General features: G+C 39.0%; 1 protein-coding gene across 8 annotated transcripts in view; it reads left to right on the plus strand.

The window, feature by feature from the left end:
• The window catches only part of ELAVL2 (ELAV like RNA binding protein 2), a 202399-nt gene that overhangs the window by 180770 nt on the left and 3321 nt on the right, over nt 1-18308 (plus strand). For 6 of the 8 annotated variants that reach the window (XM_047830164.1, XM_047830165.1, XM_047830166.1 and 3 more), the window contains 3 exons: nt 6575-6728; nt 10061-10286; nt 18198-18236. In XM_047830164.1, the coding sequence (XP_047686120.1) occupies nt 6575-6728; nt 10061-10286; nt 18198-18236 (419 nt within the window). The remainder of the gene's footprint in view (nt 1-6574; nt 6729-10060; nt 10287-18197; nt 18237-18308) is intronic. The other 2 variants (XM_047830169.1, XM_047830170.1) reach the window with 1 other exon arrangement.

The raw sequence follows: 18308 nt of genomic DNA on the forward strand, positions 1-18308 counted from the left end.
GACTAAGAAATTTGAAATTAATCTTAAAGCATTAAGGAGTCCCTGAGGGATTTGAAGCTGAGAGTAACACAATCAAATGTGTTTCCTGGTGTTGTTTGAATTAAAACAATCTTTATGAGACTTAAAGGAGAGGTTTCATCTGTATTTTCCACCAATGGAGTTTTCTAAATTCCATGTTTTGGAATACCTATTAAAGGTAACTCCCCTAATCTATAATACCCCTTTCTAAAGCCTTCCTGGTAGGGGTGATTGTTGCTTTGAACTCTAACACCTTTTCTACAGCTAATCTTTAATTTCTTATGGACTTATTTCTGTATGCTTTGTTCTCTCAGGTTTACTCATTTGCCACCCTTTGTGAAACATGCTGGCCCTTAAAAAACTTAGACTGTGATATGTATATGCCTTGATGTGTTTTCGAGACTTGTTCCTGGTGGGGTTTTGCATTTAGAAGCAGATAAAAGTATAGTTCCTCCTTTTGGATGCATTTTGAGGTCTCTGGCCTGAATTGTGATTGGAGATCACATTCTTTTGTGTACTTCTCAGCTCTTTGGAGGCTCTGGTGTAACCACCTGTCTGTAAAGCCTTAATGCTGTCACAGGACCTTTGCTACTGCCTACCAGAGCCAGAGCTTTTATGTAGTGATAGTGTCACTTTTCAGACAGCCCTATCAAGACTCAGCTTTTTTTTTTTTTTTTAATTTTTTTTTCAACATTTATTTATTTTGGGGACAGAGAGAGACAGAGCATGATCGGGGGAGGGGCAGAGAGAGAGGGAGACACAGAATTGGAAACAGGCTCCAGGCTCTGAGCCATCAGCCCAGAGCCTGACGCGGGGCTCGAACCCACGGGCCGCGAGATCGTGACCTGGCTGAAGTCGGACGTTTAACCGACTGCGCCACCCAGGTGCCCCAAGACTCAGCTTTTTGATATGAACAGCAATTAATTCTCATTTTAAATAGGCACAACCATGATCTTATCTATTCCTCCCAGCTGAAGAGAATGAACAGAGCTTTTCAAAAAAGTCTGAAGTGGCAAGCATCTAATTTTCAGGTTTAATGTTGATAGTCCTGGGTCAGTAATTGACAAATGATAGAAGTTGTTCAATGCTGATCTTGCCAGTGGGAGATTTTTCAAATGTCCTTAGTTTAATAAAGAAGGAATTGCTTTGTTCATTTATAGACCTTATCTCTTTAATCTGTTGGTATTAATGTCCACTGTCACTGATCTTTTGTTGATGAGTCCAAGAGAAATGAGAGCGGTTGTGTTTTTTGGGCAAAGGCATTTTGATGGACTTACTATTGAATGTGATGTAGTGGGATTTTAAACTCTACTATGTACATGTAATGAAGTGCTAATTCTTATCCATAGATACCTTCATTCCTTTTAATTCTGTGTATTTTGATTAACTTGTGTTTTGATAGCCTATTCTTAGTATATGTGTTACTTGTCCTTGAATGTTTAATGTATAATTAGCTTTAGTTGCTGATGAATAAATGAGTTTTTAATTACAAGGAATATATTGTGTTTCAAACTATTCCATTTTCAAGACCTAATTACTTTGATAAATCTATTTTTATCTCTATTTTGTCCGGTGTGATCTCATTTACGAAGAACAATTTGAGAAGCCATTGGCTAGAGCATTTATTTGCCTGGTACTTCTAACTGCTTTCCTTGCTTCCCCTCAAGTAATCTCAGTATTGCTTGTCTTTGTTTATTATATCACTTGCAGGGTTGTGAGAAATTCCAGAATAAACCTGAGTTTTAAATTGCTATCTTTGGAGTAGATTGGTGTTCAGTGTTGTACTCTCTGTATCATCTTTAAATATTTAAATTGCAGACTCTCTGGCTGCCTCTTAAATTAGATCCTTCACTTAGTAGTTTTGACATTTCATAACCTTGCTCCTCAGGCATTAAATATTCACCTGTTTAAATGGCAGTGAAAATTTAAAATCCAAACTCATTCTGTTAATCCAGTGAATGTAGATTGGAGAAGGGCTTGCAGTTGGTGAAAGAAGAATCTATTTTGACTCCAGTGGATCATATGCTGCAGGGCTATTATATTGAAGTATTTCTAATACATAATTTGCCATAAGACAAAGCCATTTCTTGGGTCTTCTCCAAGGGGTATTAACCTTGAAGGACCGTAAAAATAGACTTAATACTTTGAGGCTTATGATAGACCAAGAGTTCCTGTAGGTGAGCATTATTCAAGGCACCAGTACAGGCTCCACATCCAGAAAAATCAGAATGGAGAAGGTTGCTGATAATTACCAGGTACAAAATTTATCCTACTGGCAGAGTCTTCTTCCTACTTTGATCTAAGTACATTCTGTTTATAATCCTTTTGAGATAGAAGAAGAAATATTTTGCTTTTCTTGGAAGGGAGGATGTTACTGACAGTGACATCCTTGATAGAGCAGGAGAAGGGTCTGCAGATCCTAAGAAACAGGTGTAGGGGCAAGACATGACACATTGGTCTGGGTGAAGGATGGTTGCCCTTCATTACACTTTTATTTCTTGGAAGTTCATGAGGGGTAGAGGGGGGATACATTGCTCATTTAATCGCATTCTCAGAAAGTAATAAACAAACGTAAAAATCCTAAGTATCATGTGAAGTTTCTCCAGTGAGTCTCAATCTGTGGCCACTCATTCTTCCTTGCTAGAGGTTACTTTTTAGAGAACATATTAATGAAAGATGAAATAAAATAACTTTGATATAACTTTAATATCTGGTGGCATCCTGTTTTCTGCTGCCTTAGCTCAGTTTCACTGTGTGTGTGTTAGTGTGAGAAACAACCCAGATTGATTTAATTCCTCCAAACTTTAAGAACAAAAGTTACTGTAGTAAATTGTAGAAAGAAAATTGGACAAGGATACAAGGATCCCGTGTTCAGAGTTTGGATCCAGTGGTATGTTACTTACCTTGTCTATGCTATTTGCCCAGCTATAAAATACTAATGTGTGCTCTACCTACCACAGACAAAACACTCTATTTTGCACGTGGTAAAGTCTCGTAAGTCCCTAAGTATAAGTTAAATGGAAATATTTGTTACTACCATGAGTTTATACGTGGTAGTTCATCTCTGTCCTGGGACTGGAACCAGTTTTTTGAGAAAGTTACGAAAAAAAATACTCATGAGGAGATTTGCCGTTGCTTCTAGGAGTCCTTTTAATGTGGCTGTGTTCTAAAAATGTACCTTGGATTCGTTTTAATCAGGTATGGTAGGATATGCTGACATGGAAATTATTGTTAGAAGGAAGCAGTTTATAGTTACAGATCTTTAGAAACAGGGGCCTAGTTGGCTCAGTTAAGCATCTGACTGGCTCAGGTCATGATCTTGGGGTTTGTGAGATCAAGCCCTGCCTCAGGCACTGGTCTGACAGCACAGAGCCTGCTTGGGATTCTTTCTCTACCTCTCTCTCTTCCCCTCACCTGCTTGCTCTCTTGCGTGTCCTCCCTCCCTCCCTCCCTCTCTCCCTCCCTCCCTCTCTCCCTCTCCCTCTCTCTCTCTCTCTCTCTTTCTTTCTCTCTTTCTTTCTCTCAGACTTAAAACAAAAGGAAACAGCCCTGTTTTCCATGACATGTAGGGCCACATGGGGAAGCACCAAGGATGATCAGGAGGCAGAGAGATGAAGGCAGAGTATGGTCCAGAGCCTTTATTGAAATTCCCAGTGGGAAGGAAAGGGTGAGTGAGGCGGGTTAGGTATGCTGAGTTTAGCATTGGATAGCTTGAATAATTTTGGAGGGCTCTAGATTGGGGGTGGGGAGTTTCTAGTTGTCAGACACCCAGCCCTGGGGTCATTTAGGGTGGGGAATATAGGCTTGGTGTGTGAGAATTTGATACATGAGAAAAGGTGTGGGATTGGTTTGTTTATATATCAAAGGCAGGCTCACAGGAGAGTCATTTACTATCTCCAAGAAGTAGTTATCTCTGGGAGGGGCAGTCTTCAGGATCCAGGCCCCAGATGCTAGAGCATCAAGAATACAGAAAATAAAATCTAGTCAATACAGGCTAGAAATTAAAGCAGCAGTGTGAACTTGAGACCGGACACTGAAGAAAAACAAAAGCAGATAACATAACTGACCCAAGTATGTTTTCAAAGCTTTTATATAAGCACTAAATATAAACCCGTTTTCCTAAATATATTTTAGGATAACTTTTAAAACACTCCACCCACACTCCTCCGAAATGCACAGAGCAGTAAATGTCACTGCCTGAGTAAATTATTCTGGAACACAGTAATGGACTCAGGTTACTCTCAGTTTTAATGGTCTGTGTCTTTCTCAGATGCATGTAGAGGTAAATAATGTTTATAGTCACCTAGGTTTTTAGGTTCTGTGCGAAGAATTCTGTGTACATTAGAAATTATTAAGATTCCTAATCATACAATGGAGGTACGGTCACGTGGTAATAGACTTAAATTTGCACGAGTTCACAGAGCCTTAATGAATTGAATGTAGTTTCGAGCCCAGGCACACTGGTTGGAAAGCCATCACCTAAAACTACCATTATACTGCCTCACGCCTTGCTTGAGCTCCTGGAGTGGCTGTCTGCCTCCATGGCCTCCTTCATCAGTCCTTGAGAGAGAGAATGTACATATGCTTACTCTGTTGCCCGTGGGAAGTGGCTCTTCCTAAAGGGAATGCTTTAGTCACATGATCCTGAGCAGACTACAGCTGCCTTGCTGAGAGTTCTCAGTCTCCGAAAGCAAGAGTTTAAGTGGTGGGATTTGTAGCTGTTAATTGAGAATTGGGCTTTAGAAACGAAGTGGGATATTCATTGTTTTCATATTAGTGAGGGTATCTGTAATTCATTTGCTTTTTTTTTTTTCCTTTTTTTTTCTCCTTCAGTTTATAGCAATCCCAAGACTAGGTTCCACTTGAATTATTTTGTTGATCACTTGGAATTTTCCTTCATATTTTTCACTTACATTTAAGTTCCTCAATCTTCATTCTTAAGTGGTGAGGCATAGAGAAAAAGTGCATGTGCATAATTATCTCTCGGCACTCCACCACTCTTCCAAATTCCTTGTGTCTATAGTATAGGACAGTGTTCATGCAACTTCAAATATAGCCTGTGGACCAAGAGGTGTGTTTTCACTTGTTAATGAGCAAACTTGTTGAATAAAAGATAAGAGTATTAAATGTTAACACTAGTGGGGCAGGGATGAAAGATAGCAAGACCTTTTTATAAAGTAATATAAATCTGGCTTACTTTTTTTGTGAAAAGCCAAAAAGGAAATGGTGATAACACTGTGGGCATAATTTAAACCATGGAGAATATGTTTGAAAATACCAAGAGCTTATTGAAATTGAAGACCTTTTTTTTTTTGTTTGTTTAATTTTGTTTTTGAAATGAGCAGTGGACTAGTTTAAAGGTGGATACTTACAGATGAAAGTAGCAAGCAGAAGTTACCATGTTACAGTACCTGAGCAAATCAATATGAGTTAGACCCATTGGCCATTTTTATGAATGGTCTGGAAGATGAAGGCTATGTTGTGACCTTGTAGTTAGGTAGTCCAGAAAAGCTTAGAATTAAACCAGAGGGAATGTGGTCAGGAATAGCATATGAGATTCAGAGCTGTCTGAAAATTGGCAGAGATAGGTGTAGGCAAAGAGCTGTCGATTATGTTTTGGGCAAGCTCTCGATGACTGCATGAACTGTCCCTTAAATCTTGTGGTCTAGGAAGCTTGCTCTGGGCCCACAGGATCACTGGTTATTAGATTGGTTTTACTCAGCAAATGTTCTAGCATCTATCATATGCCAAGATACTGAGGATAACAGTGATAAGAGTGAGAGGTAGTTCCTTAGTGCATGGAGCTTACATGAAGAATGTTGATTATCAACAAATACAGTCAGACTTATTTTGTCTTCTATCCTTGTAGAATTTTGAACTTTATATCTTAGAAGCTTTTTGAAAGGATACATAAAATGGTAATTAAAGCCAATAAAAGGGACTTAAGACCTTTTGGAAAATAAATGTTACGGATACTTGTGGACAAGAAGACAATAGACAAGGAATGGCTAGAGATATAGCTTGTTCACATACTTAAATGTCCGGAAGTTTAGGGATGATAAAATGCTATTTTGAAATGAATCAAAAAGGCATACTTAGTGATAATATGGTAAATTTTTAGAAACTTTGTACGATCGCCTGCAGAGATGGGAGAGGCTCAAAAACAGGTCACAAAAATGTGTTGGATGAATTTAGAGTTCTTAAACTGAATTACTCGATTGAGCCTACATCTGTAGCTTAGGGGGTTGGCCCCCAGTGAGGACATCCTGTTACCCTAAGTAGTACTGTGCTATGTGCACCACTGGTTTGTTTTGAAAACCTGCAAACCTAGGGATAAATATGATCTCTTTTCTCCTCCTGGGGGAATGGCATTTTCTATTTCTTGATCATTTCTCCAGAAAGGAGTAAAATGGTTAACCCAGGACTTATTTTTAACATCCGTGTTTGTTATGTGCTCCATACGGAAAAGCTGCTGACTAACTTTAGGCAGTCGTTGAGTTTCTGAAGGGAGGTAACTGAGTGTGTGTAGATGCTTAATTTCATTTTCCTTTCCCAGGTTTCCTATGCTCGCCCAAGTTCAGCTTCTATCAGAGATGCGAATTTGTATGTCAGTGGACTTCCGAAAACAATGACCCAGAAGGAGTTGGAGCAGCTTTTTTCACAATATGGACGCATCATTACTTCTCGTATTCTTGTTGACCAGGTCACTGGTAAGTCGGCAGCTGCTCTACACAATCTTTGACACTTTCTGAGTGGCAGATTGTGAAATATTTTGCCTTTCCGTACAGCAGTCTTGCCTCTAGAACATATCAAAGGTATATGTGGACCAGAAAATGCAATTTTCTGCTGGAATTGTTCATAAATATGCATGGATAAAAATAGATTGTGGAGTGAAGTGAGCGAGCTTGAGTCATTTCCACCCTGAAGGGGCAGGTTCGAAGCCTGTTTTATGGCATGTAATAAATTTGTAGATGATAATAATCCTCATTTCTAAGCTGCTGCGTGAAAAAAGCCCCCATTCTCCATAAAGTACTCCTCCTAATAAGCTGTCTTGTTTTTTTTGTAAAAAGCATAGTTTAATACCGCAGAATGCAACTAGTTCTCTAGGGGAGGATGACACCATGTCTGCACTAGCTGTTCAGGCTGGTTTCCAGGTCCATGCTGGATTGTATGGGCATGTGTAAAAGGTTGACTTTTTGAATGTTAAAATATTTTATGCCTGGTGTATCTTTTGACCAACTGAAATGAGAAGACTGATAGGTGTATTAAAACTTTTGTTGGTAAGGGAGCTCTTTTGCCAAAGCCTTTAAGAAAAGCAATACTGATTTGATTACAGATTTTAAAAATAAATGGTAATTTTCTATTATGAAAATAATTATTTTTTAAAAACATACTGAAAATAGAGCAACATGATAAGGAGGGGGGAAAATTAACCTTAAGGCCATATACTCAAGCAGTCACATCAAGGCTTGGGGGAAAATGTAGACAGATTTTCCTCTTTAATATTCTTCATGTTTCTTCCTTTTCTTTCCTCTCTTTTACTTTTCTGGTTTTCCTTCTCCTTTTCTCTCTCTGTCATAATACCACCGGAAGAGACTCATTATGTATTACAATGTCTGTTGTCTTTTTAAAGTAAGCAGTGGACATCCTCATAATGCTTTGTGTTTCTGTGGTGTCTGTTATTTCTCCTCTTTCATTTCTCATTTTGTTTATTGGAGCCTCTCTTTTGTTTTAATGAGTCTGGCTAGAGGTTAATCAGTTTTGTTGATATTTTCAAAGAACTAGCTCCTGGTTTCATTGATCTGTTGTTGTTGTTTTAGTTTCTATATCATTTCTGTTCTAATCTTTAAAAAAAAAAAAAAGGAAGCACTAGATTAACTACAGAATAAAATCAGGCCAAGTTTTTATTTCTTCAAGTGAAGCTCAGTTGAGTTGATGTGAGTTTGAGTGGAAGCAGCCCGTGTTACGCTCTTCTGTACTGTTAATTGGGCTCATCCATAGGAGGCACCACACTTAGAGTTTTGGGTAGAGAGAGATCTACCTTCATACACATATGCTTGGGAGAATGGCCAATATGTTGTGCTTTGTGAAGAAAATTTAGGGAAGGAAGGTAAAAATAAGGTCTTTTCATGATGACTGTGTTTTATAATCTTTCTTACATGTTCTTTCATTCTGTGCTGTATCACACAGACTGCTAACCAGGAAAAGAGAAATCGAGGTTTAGCAATCCAGATAAATTGGCTTAAAGCAATAGAAATGCCCTTTTATTTGTTCATATCATTTATGCTTTTTAAATTATTCTTAATGAGGACTTGGTGAATTGAGAGTAGATGTCACTTCTGCTACAGAATGCCCATCTCCTTAGGTGCAAATCCATCCTGAGTACATTGGCTCCCAAAGAGACTTACTTCATCCCTTCTGGGGTTAGTCATTGGTTCTTAAGTGTGGTCCCACCCCTGCAGCATCAGCATCCTCCTGGAACTTCACTAGAAATGCAGATTTCTGGGTTCCATCCAGCACCTAATGAATAAAACTCTGAGGATGGGCATTGTATCAAGCCCTTTGGGTTATTCTGGTGCATGCTCAAGTTTGAGGACCTCAGCTTGAGATGACTCAGTCTGTGTAGAGGCTATTGCATTGCTCATCTTATGCTTTCCTCATGGAATAGTTAAGTTCTTGGGGGTTATTAATTCTTCACACTAGTGAAGAATATATTTGCTGTCATTTCACCATTGTATCTTCATACTTATGGCTTTCAAGGTGAAATTATTCACTTTATCTGAAATGAAAAATAAAACCCTGCAATTTTGTTATTCAGCCATCAGGTGGTAATGTGCAACTGATGTAACTTAAATCAGAAAGGAAAAGTGGTATGGGCTGACATAAGTGTATATGGAAGAAATGCCTGTCCACTTAGAATAAAATTCTAAGCCATTGAATTTACACAGTATTAATTACAAAGCCAGTAGAACTTCATTCCTTTTTAAGGTTCCTGTAAATCGTGATGGTCTAGTACATTTTCTCAACCTTTCTCAATAACCTCTCATTCTAGACTCGTCTAGCTACCTTTCCCAAGCTGGTATGTCTAGTACCAATTTGCTTGCCCAAAAAGTATTTCCCTGCTACTGTTTTATCTCCAGATGGCCGGCTATGGGTTGACCTCAACTAGCCCATTTAAGATAATTAAATGGAATGGGTTGGGTTTTTGTCTGCCATTTTTCAGAAGCTGGACAGGTATTTGGCCATCCCTCTGCTTTCCTATTCTTGTCTGTCAGAGTGGGAAGAACATGAGACAGAGAATGGCATTTCCATTGGAGTAATACTGCCTAAGCCAGAAAGCTTTGAGACTTTATTTCTATTTTATTTATTTAAAAATGTAGGTCCTCTTTTATCCCTTTTTCAGCTTATAATAGTTAAAAGCCGTGGGGGAAGTTTCCAGGAATGAGAAAACCCTCTTTGGACACTTTCTTAAAGGGCCAGTGTCCTATGTAATATTATTAAGTAGAATTTTATTATTAAAAAGTTGGATGTAATATCTTTCTACCCCTGTAATATATTTTTAGCATAGCTTTGTAGCATTTTTAGCAAATGCCTGGTTCTCTTCTTCTTACAAGAAAGGAAGCTACTGTGCCCTTCATTTCTGAGCTGCTTATCCAACAGCATAAGAGAACTGGAGCTCAAGCATGTTGTTGTTGACATTATTAAAGAACGTCAGCATATGGGGGGGGGGAGCGGAGAGAAGACAGCAGGTAGGGAGAACATGGGCATACTGGTGTGCTGTTTTTCTTGGCTTATTGGTAGGCAGGTGATAATGGGTATTCAGATTGTGTAGATGACTTCATTAAAAAAAATACAAAATTGTTATTCTAGACTGAATTGCTACAGAGGTAAGGTAAAACTCTCCTCCTCCTGTTATTTTGTGGCAGATGTTATATGTAGGTGAAAACTTGTTTTTAAGGAGAAATTAATTTATCCTTTCTTCTCTCCTTCCCTTCTCCTTCTGCTCCCTCTTTCCCAAATCCTTACCCAAATTTACCAATAGGCATATCAAGGGGTGTAGGTTTTATTCGATTTGACAAGCGAATTGAGGCAGAAGAAGCTATCAAAGGCCTAAATGGCCAGAAACCGCCTGGTGCCACAGAGCCAATCACTGTAAAGTTTGCTAATAATCCAAGCCAAAAAACCAATCAGGCCATCCTTTCCCAGCTGTACCAGTCTCCAAACAGAAGGTATCCAGGACCACTAGCTCAGCAGGCACAGCGTTTTAGGTAAGTCTGGTCTGGTTCTTATGCCCAGCTACTAAACTCAGAACTCTAAGGTTCACTGTGCAGTACTTTTATTGATAGGATCTCTTGCTTTGCTGTTCTGTTGTTGTTGTTGTTTTCTTTCTTTTTCTTACGGGCACAGAGAAAACCTATTTGAGGTGCAGTGTCTTATGCTAATATTAAAGGTGGTAACAAAAAGGGACGATAAGCTGTACTAGTGATTCTCAACTGGGTAGTAATTTTGCCCCTCAGGGGACTTTTGGCAGTGTCTGGCGACATCTGTGTGGACATGACTTGGGTGCAGTGTGGTACTGGCATCTAATGAGTAGAGGTCAGGGATGCTGCTGAACATCCATCCTTCAGTACACAGTATAGCCTCCAACAGCAACAAATCATATAGCCCCAGACATCCATAGTGCAAGGTTATAAACTCCGACCGGCAGAATGCTGGGTTGTTTCTGTTTCCAGTACTTCTGATTTCTCCTTTTTAGTTTTTTTCTTGATAAGATTTTATTCCTGTATTTCAGCTTTTAGGTCAAGCTCTTTCAGTTACTTTGCTTTATAATATGTATACCACTAAGGATATATAACCTATGTGAAAACATTGTTTCTACAAATGGATTCCCCTCACCTTTTAAAATTTTATTTCTTGTATTATAGGGGTTGGCAAGCCTCCTCTGTAAAGGACCACATAGTAAATACTCTAGACTTTATGGGTCATGGTTTCTGTTGCATACATTTTTTTTTTTTTAACAACTCTTTAAAAATGTAAAAGCCATTTTTCACTCCTGGGCTATACAGAAACAGATGGCAGTCTGGATTTGGCCTGTGGGTGGTAGTTTTCAGACCCCTGTATAGTCCATAGAATGACTCTGCATCTTCAGCCCAAAGAAGGCATTCTATCTTGTAGACAAGCATAAATATTTCAGTTTTTCAAGTTTTATTTTAAACTTGGGATAACAATCAAATCAAGAGTCATTTTAAAAACATCTCTAATCTGCATGTGAGAACAGTGACTTTAAGACTTTAAACACAGCACAAAGAACTTCTGGTTTCATAAGCAAAGTCACCCAGTTTTTTTTTTTTTCCCCAGAACATTTTTTTAATATCCTTTTGGCCATATGGTATACTGCAGCCATAATTCCATCTAACCCCATGCTAATTTTTTTTCTTTTTAATCCCAAGTGCATATCAGTTTTCTTTCTTTCCTTGCAGGGGTAGAATAGTTAATTACTAAAAATAGGATCACAAATGTAGCTTAATGAAGAGTTATGTTTTTGAACTTAAATCACATGCGTTTTTTTTCTTTGGGGTATTGAGAGTACTGAAAAGAGTGGAGATAAAATCGGTCAGATATCTGCTTTTAAAAAAATACTTGTGTCACCTGAGGTGTGAGAAGGAAATTTGCCATAAACAGTATGGTCACTTCCTACTTAGGGTAGCTTTTGCCCTGGGAGTAGAGGTGGTACGATATATCAAAAGGCTCCATTTGGAACTGGATGACTGGGTACCCAGTCGATTGAGCCTTTTTTTCACTCTCTGTTTTAACTTGGCAAGGTTAAAAAAAAAAAAAAAAGCATTGTCAGAAAGCACACCTGGTACCTTTGACTTTGGTGGATGATAGTGGCCATGGCTTCAGGGAGAGGTGCGCGAAGCAGCTGGATGCTTGCCCTTGTGCAGAAAGAAATCTCATAAAACCATTTTTTTTAGCTCTGCCTGTGGGTTTCCTCTGTGACATCTTAAAGCGAATAATACTTTCTGGAAATTTTGCACAGACACATTTGAGGGATTTTAGAGGTGTTTCCTGGACAGCCCATCCAGTTGACTTCAGAGCTCTTTGGGGCCTAGAAAAGAGTTTTGAGCTTACAGAGAGGAAGGTTCTTTGAGACTTACAGGTTGATTTCAACCCTGTGAAAATAAAATAAAATGTTTGATGTTAATAGAAACCTGTTTGCATTTTAAATTGTTGGTTATTTCTGGTGTTTTCCAATTTAAGCTCTCGATTTGTTTTATGGCAGTTATTAAGTAAAACTCTGTTCTGAGAGTCAAGATTGAATTCTGAGGAAGATTGGGCAAGAGGACTGAGATGACAGGATCTTTAGGAGAATGCCTGATTACTGAAATGGCCAGGCATGCAGGGGACTCCCGAGACTAGGCTGATGACTACTGTATCTGCTCACAGCCCCACCCAGCCCACTCCCTGCATGTTCTCTGCTTCTTACTTGTGGTTCTGTAAAGCTTTCCAGGATGTTATGATGGTCAAATTTATTATCTTGCTAAATATATTTCTGCCCATCCTTTGCTTTTATCTTTTTATTCCATATGTTACCAACTTGAAATTCTTCCTTTCCCTGACTCCTAGAAAAAGAAATTCTGAAAAAAGGGGAATGAGAATTGTCTAAGGAAAACTCGGTTTTAGAAATTGAGGGTGATTTTTATTGTCCCGGATTTCTATTGACTCTTGTCTCTACCGCCCTATGATCTTTTCCTCCCATAATCTCTGTCTAGATATTAAGTTATGAACTAGTCTTTGAGCTCAGTGAAAGCATTTGGTCTAGACTGAGTGTTAGAAGAAATCGGGAGTCCTATCCCTAGGGTTCAGGTTTAACCTGATGTGTGTTTGGTTGCTTTTCTTGAGTATTTTAAGAACTTGGTTGTCATTACCTTGACTACCCCCCCCCCCAGTTGAATTAACATTGAATCTTCTCTTCATAAAGACCGTGGAATTAAGGACTTGCTTGTTTTGCTAGTATTTTGTTCTTCTCTCGTTCAAATCTAGATCATTACAGAAATACTTTCTTCCTAACGTCTGTGTCCTAATGCTCATAGCCTTCAGTTTATCACCTTCCAGCAGACACTTAGAAAATTTCTGTTTTTTATGCTGTCATAGTACCTTGGGAGTTGAGAGAGATCGGAGAATACAAGTTATAAGTATAACAATAGTCAAGGATATTTTTAATATTCATGAAATGCACCATATCTTTTAAGGTCAGGAAAATTAAAACCCATGCAATAAAGGTTAAGTTTATTTTTATTAAAAAAAATTTTTTTAAACGTTTATTTTTGAGAGACAGAGAATGAGTGGGGAGGGACAGAGAGAGAGGGAGGCACAGAATCCAAAGTGGGCTCCAGGCTCTGAGCTGTCAGCACAGAACCCGATGTGGGGCTCAAACCCACGAACCATGAGATCATGACCTGAGCTGAAGTTGAATGTTTAACGGACTGAGCCACCCAGGCGCCCCAGGGTTAAGTTTAAAAGTGGGCTTGTGAAGTTTATGACCCAGTTAACCCATATGAATAGTTAGAGAATTATTTTAACGTGAGCAAGTGCTCATTTAATTGACTACAGTCTTCAAAATAAAACCATCCTTATTTATTTGGATACATAGTATAATTCAAGCCCCTTAAGTATGTTTTTGGGACACCATGTCTGAATTAAGCTTTCAGCCAAATATTTCATCTCTCTTCTTGTGGAGCAGCTTTAATTTTATTGAATGTGATCTAGTCTAATGGCCTGTGTGCCTGCTTCTATAAGCCTTTATGCATTTGTAAAGTAGCCATTTAAATCAGCACTCGTGTTGCATTTAAGGCAAATGCTGATGGCACTACCATGATTTCCTTTTGGAATAAACTGGTATCAGTCCTCCTGAGTAATTTTTTTTTTCTTGTAGAGGATAGATGATGCCATCTAATTGGACAAGGGGATAAGTTGATGATCTTGTGGTTTAACTTCAGAGCAGATCTGGGCGAGTGCTTTGGAGAGGTTTTGAGAACCAGTTTGTAGACTTCATAGTGTCACTTTCTTAACCACTAGTAATCTCTCTATATTTTTATTTCTGACTTTAATTAAAGTCACATTTCCCCTTTTACTTGTATAGGCCTTCCTGTAGTCTTGTCGGCCAATTTTCTTGGAAGCTAAGCAGATGTCTTCTTTCTGTTCTCTACTTAAAAACCTCTAGTTTTGAAATCAGAATGCTCTATCTAATATAGGGTTCTGTTCAAAATATGGCCTTATATGAGTTGTATTTGTACTGATAGAAAAATGTTTGCACCTGTATCCCCAGTATATGTTTTTATAAATTATATAAACATGGGCTTCTGCTATTACATTCATTAACTCATAAACACTAGTCAAACACAGGAAATAAAGATGAAACAATATATTAAATGTCTTATTATCATGCTGACTTACTATACATTTCATTTACCCAGTATTTTAATAATAAATATGCCTTTAAAGCAAGATTCATAAAATTTTCTTGGTAATTTTGAACTTCATGTCTGATTTCATGAAAGTGAGACATGTTGGATTATCTTGTGTGTAACCTCATAATGTACTTTGTACTAAGAGTAGGAGAAATAATCTGCTCTCCCTGTTTTTGTTTACTTGTGCTTCCCTTACTGGTGTCATCCTCACTCTGATGATGAGGATTTGTATAGAAATCTTTCTGAAGCTACATCTTCTTCAAGGGTTATTTTAATTAAAGCTAGGTTTCCCTATCTAATCCTCCAAATCCACTTAATGTGTTATTTGTAAAGTGGATTATGTCCAAGCTAAAGAACAAGGGAAGAGTGTCACTGTCCCTTTTGAGGACTACTCAGTCTTCCCTCAGGAAAGTATGGGGACTGAGCAAGGGTACTGGGTGCAGTGCCTCAGTTAAATTTGAGTAAAGGATATTGTTTTTAAGTTTATTTATGTAAGTAATTTTTACAAGACCCTGAGATCAAGAGTCCCATTTTCCTCCAACTGAGCCAGCCAGGTGCCCCAAGAATACTTTTAAAGTTAAAAGCATATTTTTAATGGGAATTTTAATATTTTCTTGTCACACTGTAGTTAATCGTTATTCACACCCATCTGGGTCATTCTGGAGGCTACTAACTTGTTAGGTCTCCATTAAAAATAGGCTTCTGTTTTTAAATGAGCACCTATTAAAAGATGTCTGCCCTTGGGCTCTGGACATACCAGCAAAGATGTATAATTCTGGAGAGTAAAATAGTGGTCATGTGTCTGACTGACCGGTAAACTAGGCAATTACAAGAGAAGATGCCTAGTTTACAGTCTCCCAACTGCTACAAACAAGATTTGGGGTGCACAGTGCCCACGTGAAGTGCCCACTGATTACTCCCAACTCCCATGAGAAATAGTGGGTGTGTGGCACCAACTGTTGCATGCAGGCTGGAGTTTTCAGCATTGCCTAGGTCCTGTTTCTTAGATCCCGTGTTCCTCTTTGCTCTCCTTGTTAGTGGAGGATGTGGGAGAGGACGATGTGGGAGAGGATGGAGGAGGGAGATGGTGGGAGGGGGCCGGCGGGGGTTGACCAAGAACTTGGCTTAAGTTCCCAAGGACTGAATTTTTCCTGAAAGTGTAAGTAAAGAAATAAGTGGTCAGGATCACAGTGTGTCCTAGGATTTCACAGGTGGGGCAAATATGAGGCCCGCTGAGAGAGCCTTCGAGATCCTAGTGTAAAGGCCTAGAACTCCTGCATGGGGAATCCTTGGATTCTCTAAAACCTGTAATTCACTTCTGGGGCAGTTTTGGTTTCTACCCTGTCTTGAAAATACTGAAAATTTGCTTAGAAGATTGCATTTCTGGACTTCAGGTTGTGGGTTGGTATACTGAACTGATAGTGGCAGAGCATAACAGTCCCTACCTGGGCTGGCAGAGACGACATAACACTACTTTGAATCGATAAGGTGTCTCTGCATCTGGCCCCTTCAGCACTTTGGAAGGAGACTTCAATATGCTCTTCTTTTCTATAGGTATCCTCTGCCAAGTGCATTCTTCATTGATCATTCTAGCAATTGCATGAAATTATTTGTATCATATTACTTGAGGGTTGGTGATACTAATTTGTATGCATCTTTATTTCTGGTGTTGGTGGCCTTTCCTTTTTGGAGTATAAAGGCATGACTATCACCTCTGCAGAAAGCAAAGCCTTCCCACCTATGTACTCTTTCCACACATGTGCTTTTTCCTTGCATATACAAATAGGCTCCCCAAGCAGCCCTCCTGATAGTTTTCATTCTGGATTAAGTAGTTAAGGATAGTATTGGTAACCTTATTGCTTTATTTGTCACCAGATAGTTGTAAACCTGCAGTGATCCAGGCCTGTGGTTATGCACAGTGGCACAGTGGGGAATGAACATGTCCCTGCTCCTGAGAGGGTATTGGGACAGGACCTACACACGCAGATGAGGGTCTTTTGTCATTGTGATTTGTTCTCTTCCCTTACACTTTGCACTACATCAGCTCAGTTACTTCTTTCTGTTTTCACGAAACACACAAAATGCCCTGGGGTGATTGGGAACAGGAATGTATAAAGGTTCTTTTTCCAATTCTAAAAGACCAGAAAGAGATGTTTTCTTGGCTTTTATAAAACAAAAGGGAATTGCTTTCTCATGTGTGCCCTAGACTCATTTGAGGCCACAGGTTAGACAATAATGTTGAGACATTTTTCAGACTTAACCTTTCATAGGTGTTATAAGAAGGAAAAAAAAATTGTTCCCCCTGCCTCACGATCTTACTTTGGACAGTATTGAACATTGCAGCAGTTGAAGGTGGTTCTGTCTACAACGAGTTAAGTTATGCCTACATCCTCTGAACACATATAATTAATTGGTATGCATTCTGGAAATTGAAACATGAGAATGGTCCGTTTGAAACTGACAAGAAAAATCAAGTATTATAAAATCAACTTAAGTTTTGAAATAGGAAAGAGATGGGGAGTTTTAAAGAGTACCTACCCACCCCCAACTATTGAGTTTTAAAAATATTAAGGGAAGCTCAAGTTGGTTGGTTTGTTTCTACCTGGCTTCTTACACCTTGAGTGGGGCTACAGTTCCTGTGGCAGAATCAAAATAAGCATCAGTCTCAGGGTCTGAACTCTTTGCCCTCTTGCCTGCTGGAGCAATGAGTCTGTTGCCTTTCTCTGGTCTTTAGTTGAGCACGTTGAGAAATGACAGACTTAGCTGATACTGTCTGTAAGGTTCTTTCTGCCTGTAAAACACCACTTTGTAAGAAATGAGAGTCCTTCAGAATTGGGAGATTGAAGGGAAATCATAGAATATTGGTGCCACCATTTACTAGCCCTGTGGTCTTGGGCAAGTCACTTAATCTGTGTGTCTTGGTATATTCAGGGACCAACAGAGCTATGAAAATTAATGCTAAAAAAATTCAGCTGAGTAAATGTGAAGATGAAATTGGCTTTATTGAACAATTCATGAATCAAGTAGCATTTTACCTAGCAGACAGAAAAGAGCTCCAAGGTGATGTACAAAATGGAAGGCTTTTATATACAAAACGGGTGGCTTTTATAGGCAGAAGGGAACAGGAAAAGAGAGGTTTTTAACAAAGAGTGGATTGTTTCAGGCTAGGTACCTTCCTTTGGGGGAAGGGTCTTTCCAGCAGATTACCTCACTAGATTTGACCACGTAATTCCAGATTGACTGATTAAAGTTCATATCCTTGAACCTACTAGTAGATACCAAGTCTTAGTTTGCTGACATGGGGCTCTGCACAGGCGATTCCATTTGGGGCCTGTTTCTTTTTTTTAACAGCAGTGTAAAATACATGTAGGTGCATGTGAAGCACTTAGAATTTACCTGGCGGTAGGTGAGAGCCCAAAGATTAACTGTTCCACAGCCTCCACATTTCCTTTCTGGTTTGCTCAGATGACCACCAGCATTTCCTCTATGTGGCACGAACCACTGTAGCGATAAACTATCCATTGGGAAAAGTAGTGTCTTAATGCCAGTGGGAACCCATTCTCTCAAGTTTTGAGACCCAAAGTTTTGAGACTTCACATAGAATTAATATGCAGATATCCCCTTGGAAGATGGCAATAACAAACCCAGCTCTTTTGAACGTCCAGGGGAAAATGAGAAACTGAAGTTTGCTAAATGTGTGTTTTGCAGGTTGGACAATCTGCTCAATATGGCTTATGGAGTAAAGAGGTAATGACAGAGGTTCATGATACTCATAATCCCTTCCCATAATTGATTAGTTTCTTTGATTTTGGGAGTGTC

Source organism: Prionailurus viverrinus, chromosome D4 (assembly GCF_022837055.1).
Source record: "Prionailurus viverrinus isolate Anna chromosome D4, UM_Priviv_1.0, whole genome shotgun sequence".
Taxonomy (NCBI): Eukaryota; Metazoa; Chordata; class Mammalia; order Carnivora; family Felidae; genus Prionailurus; species Prionailurus viverrinus.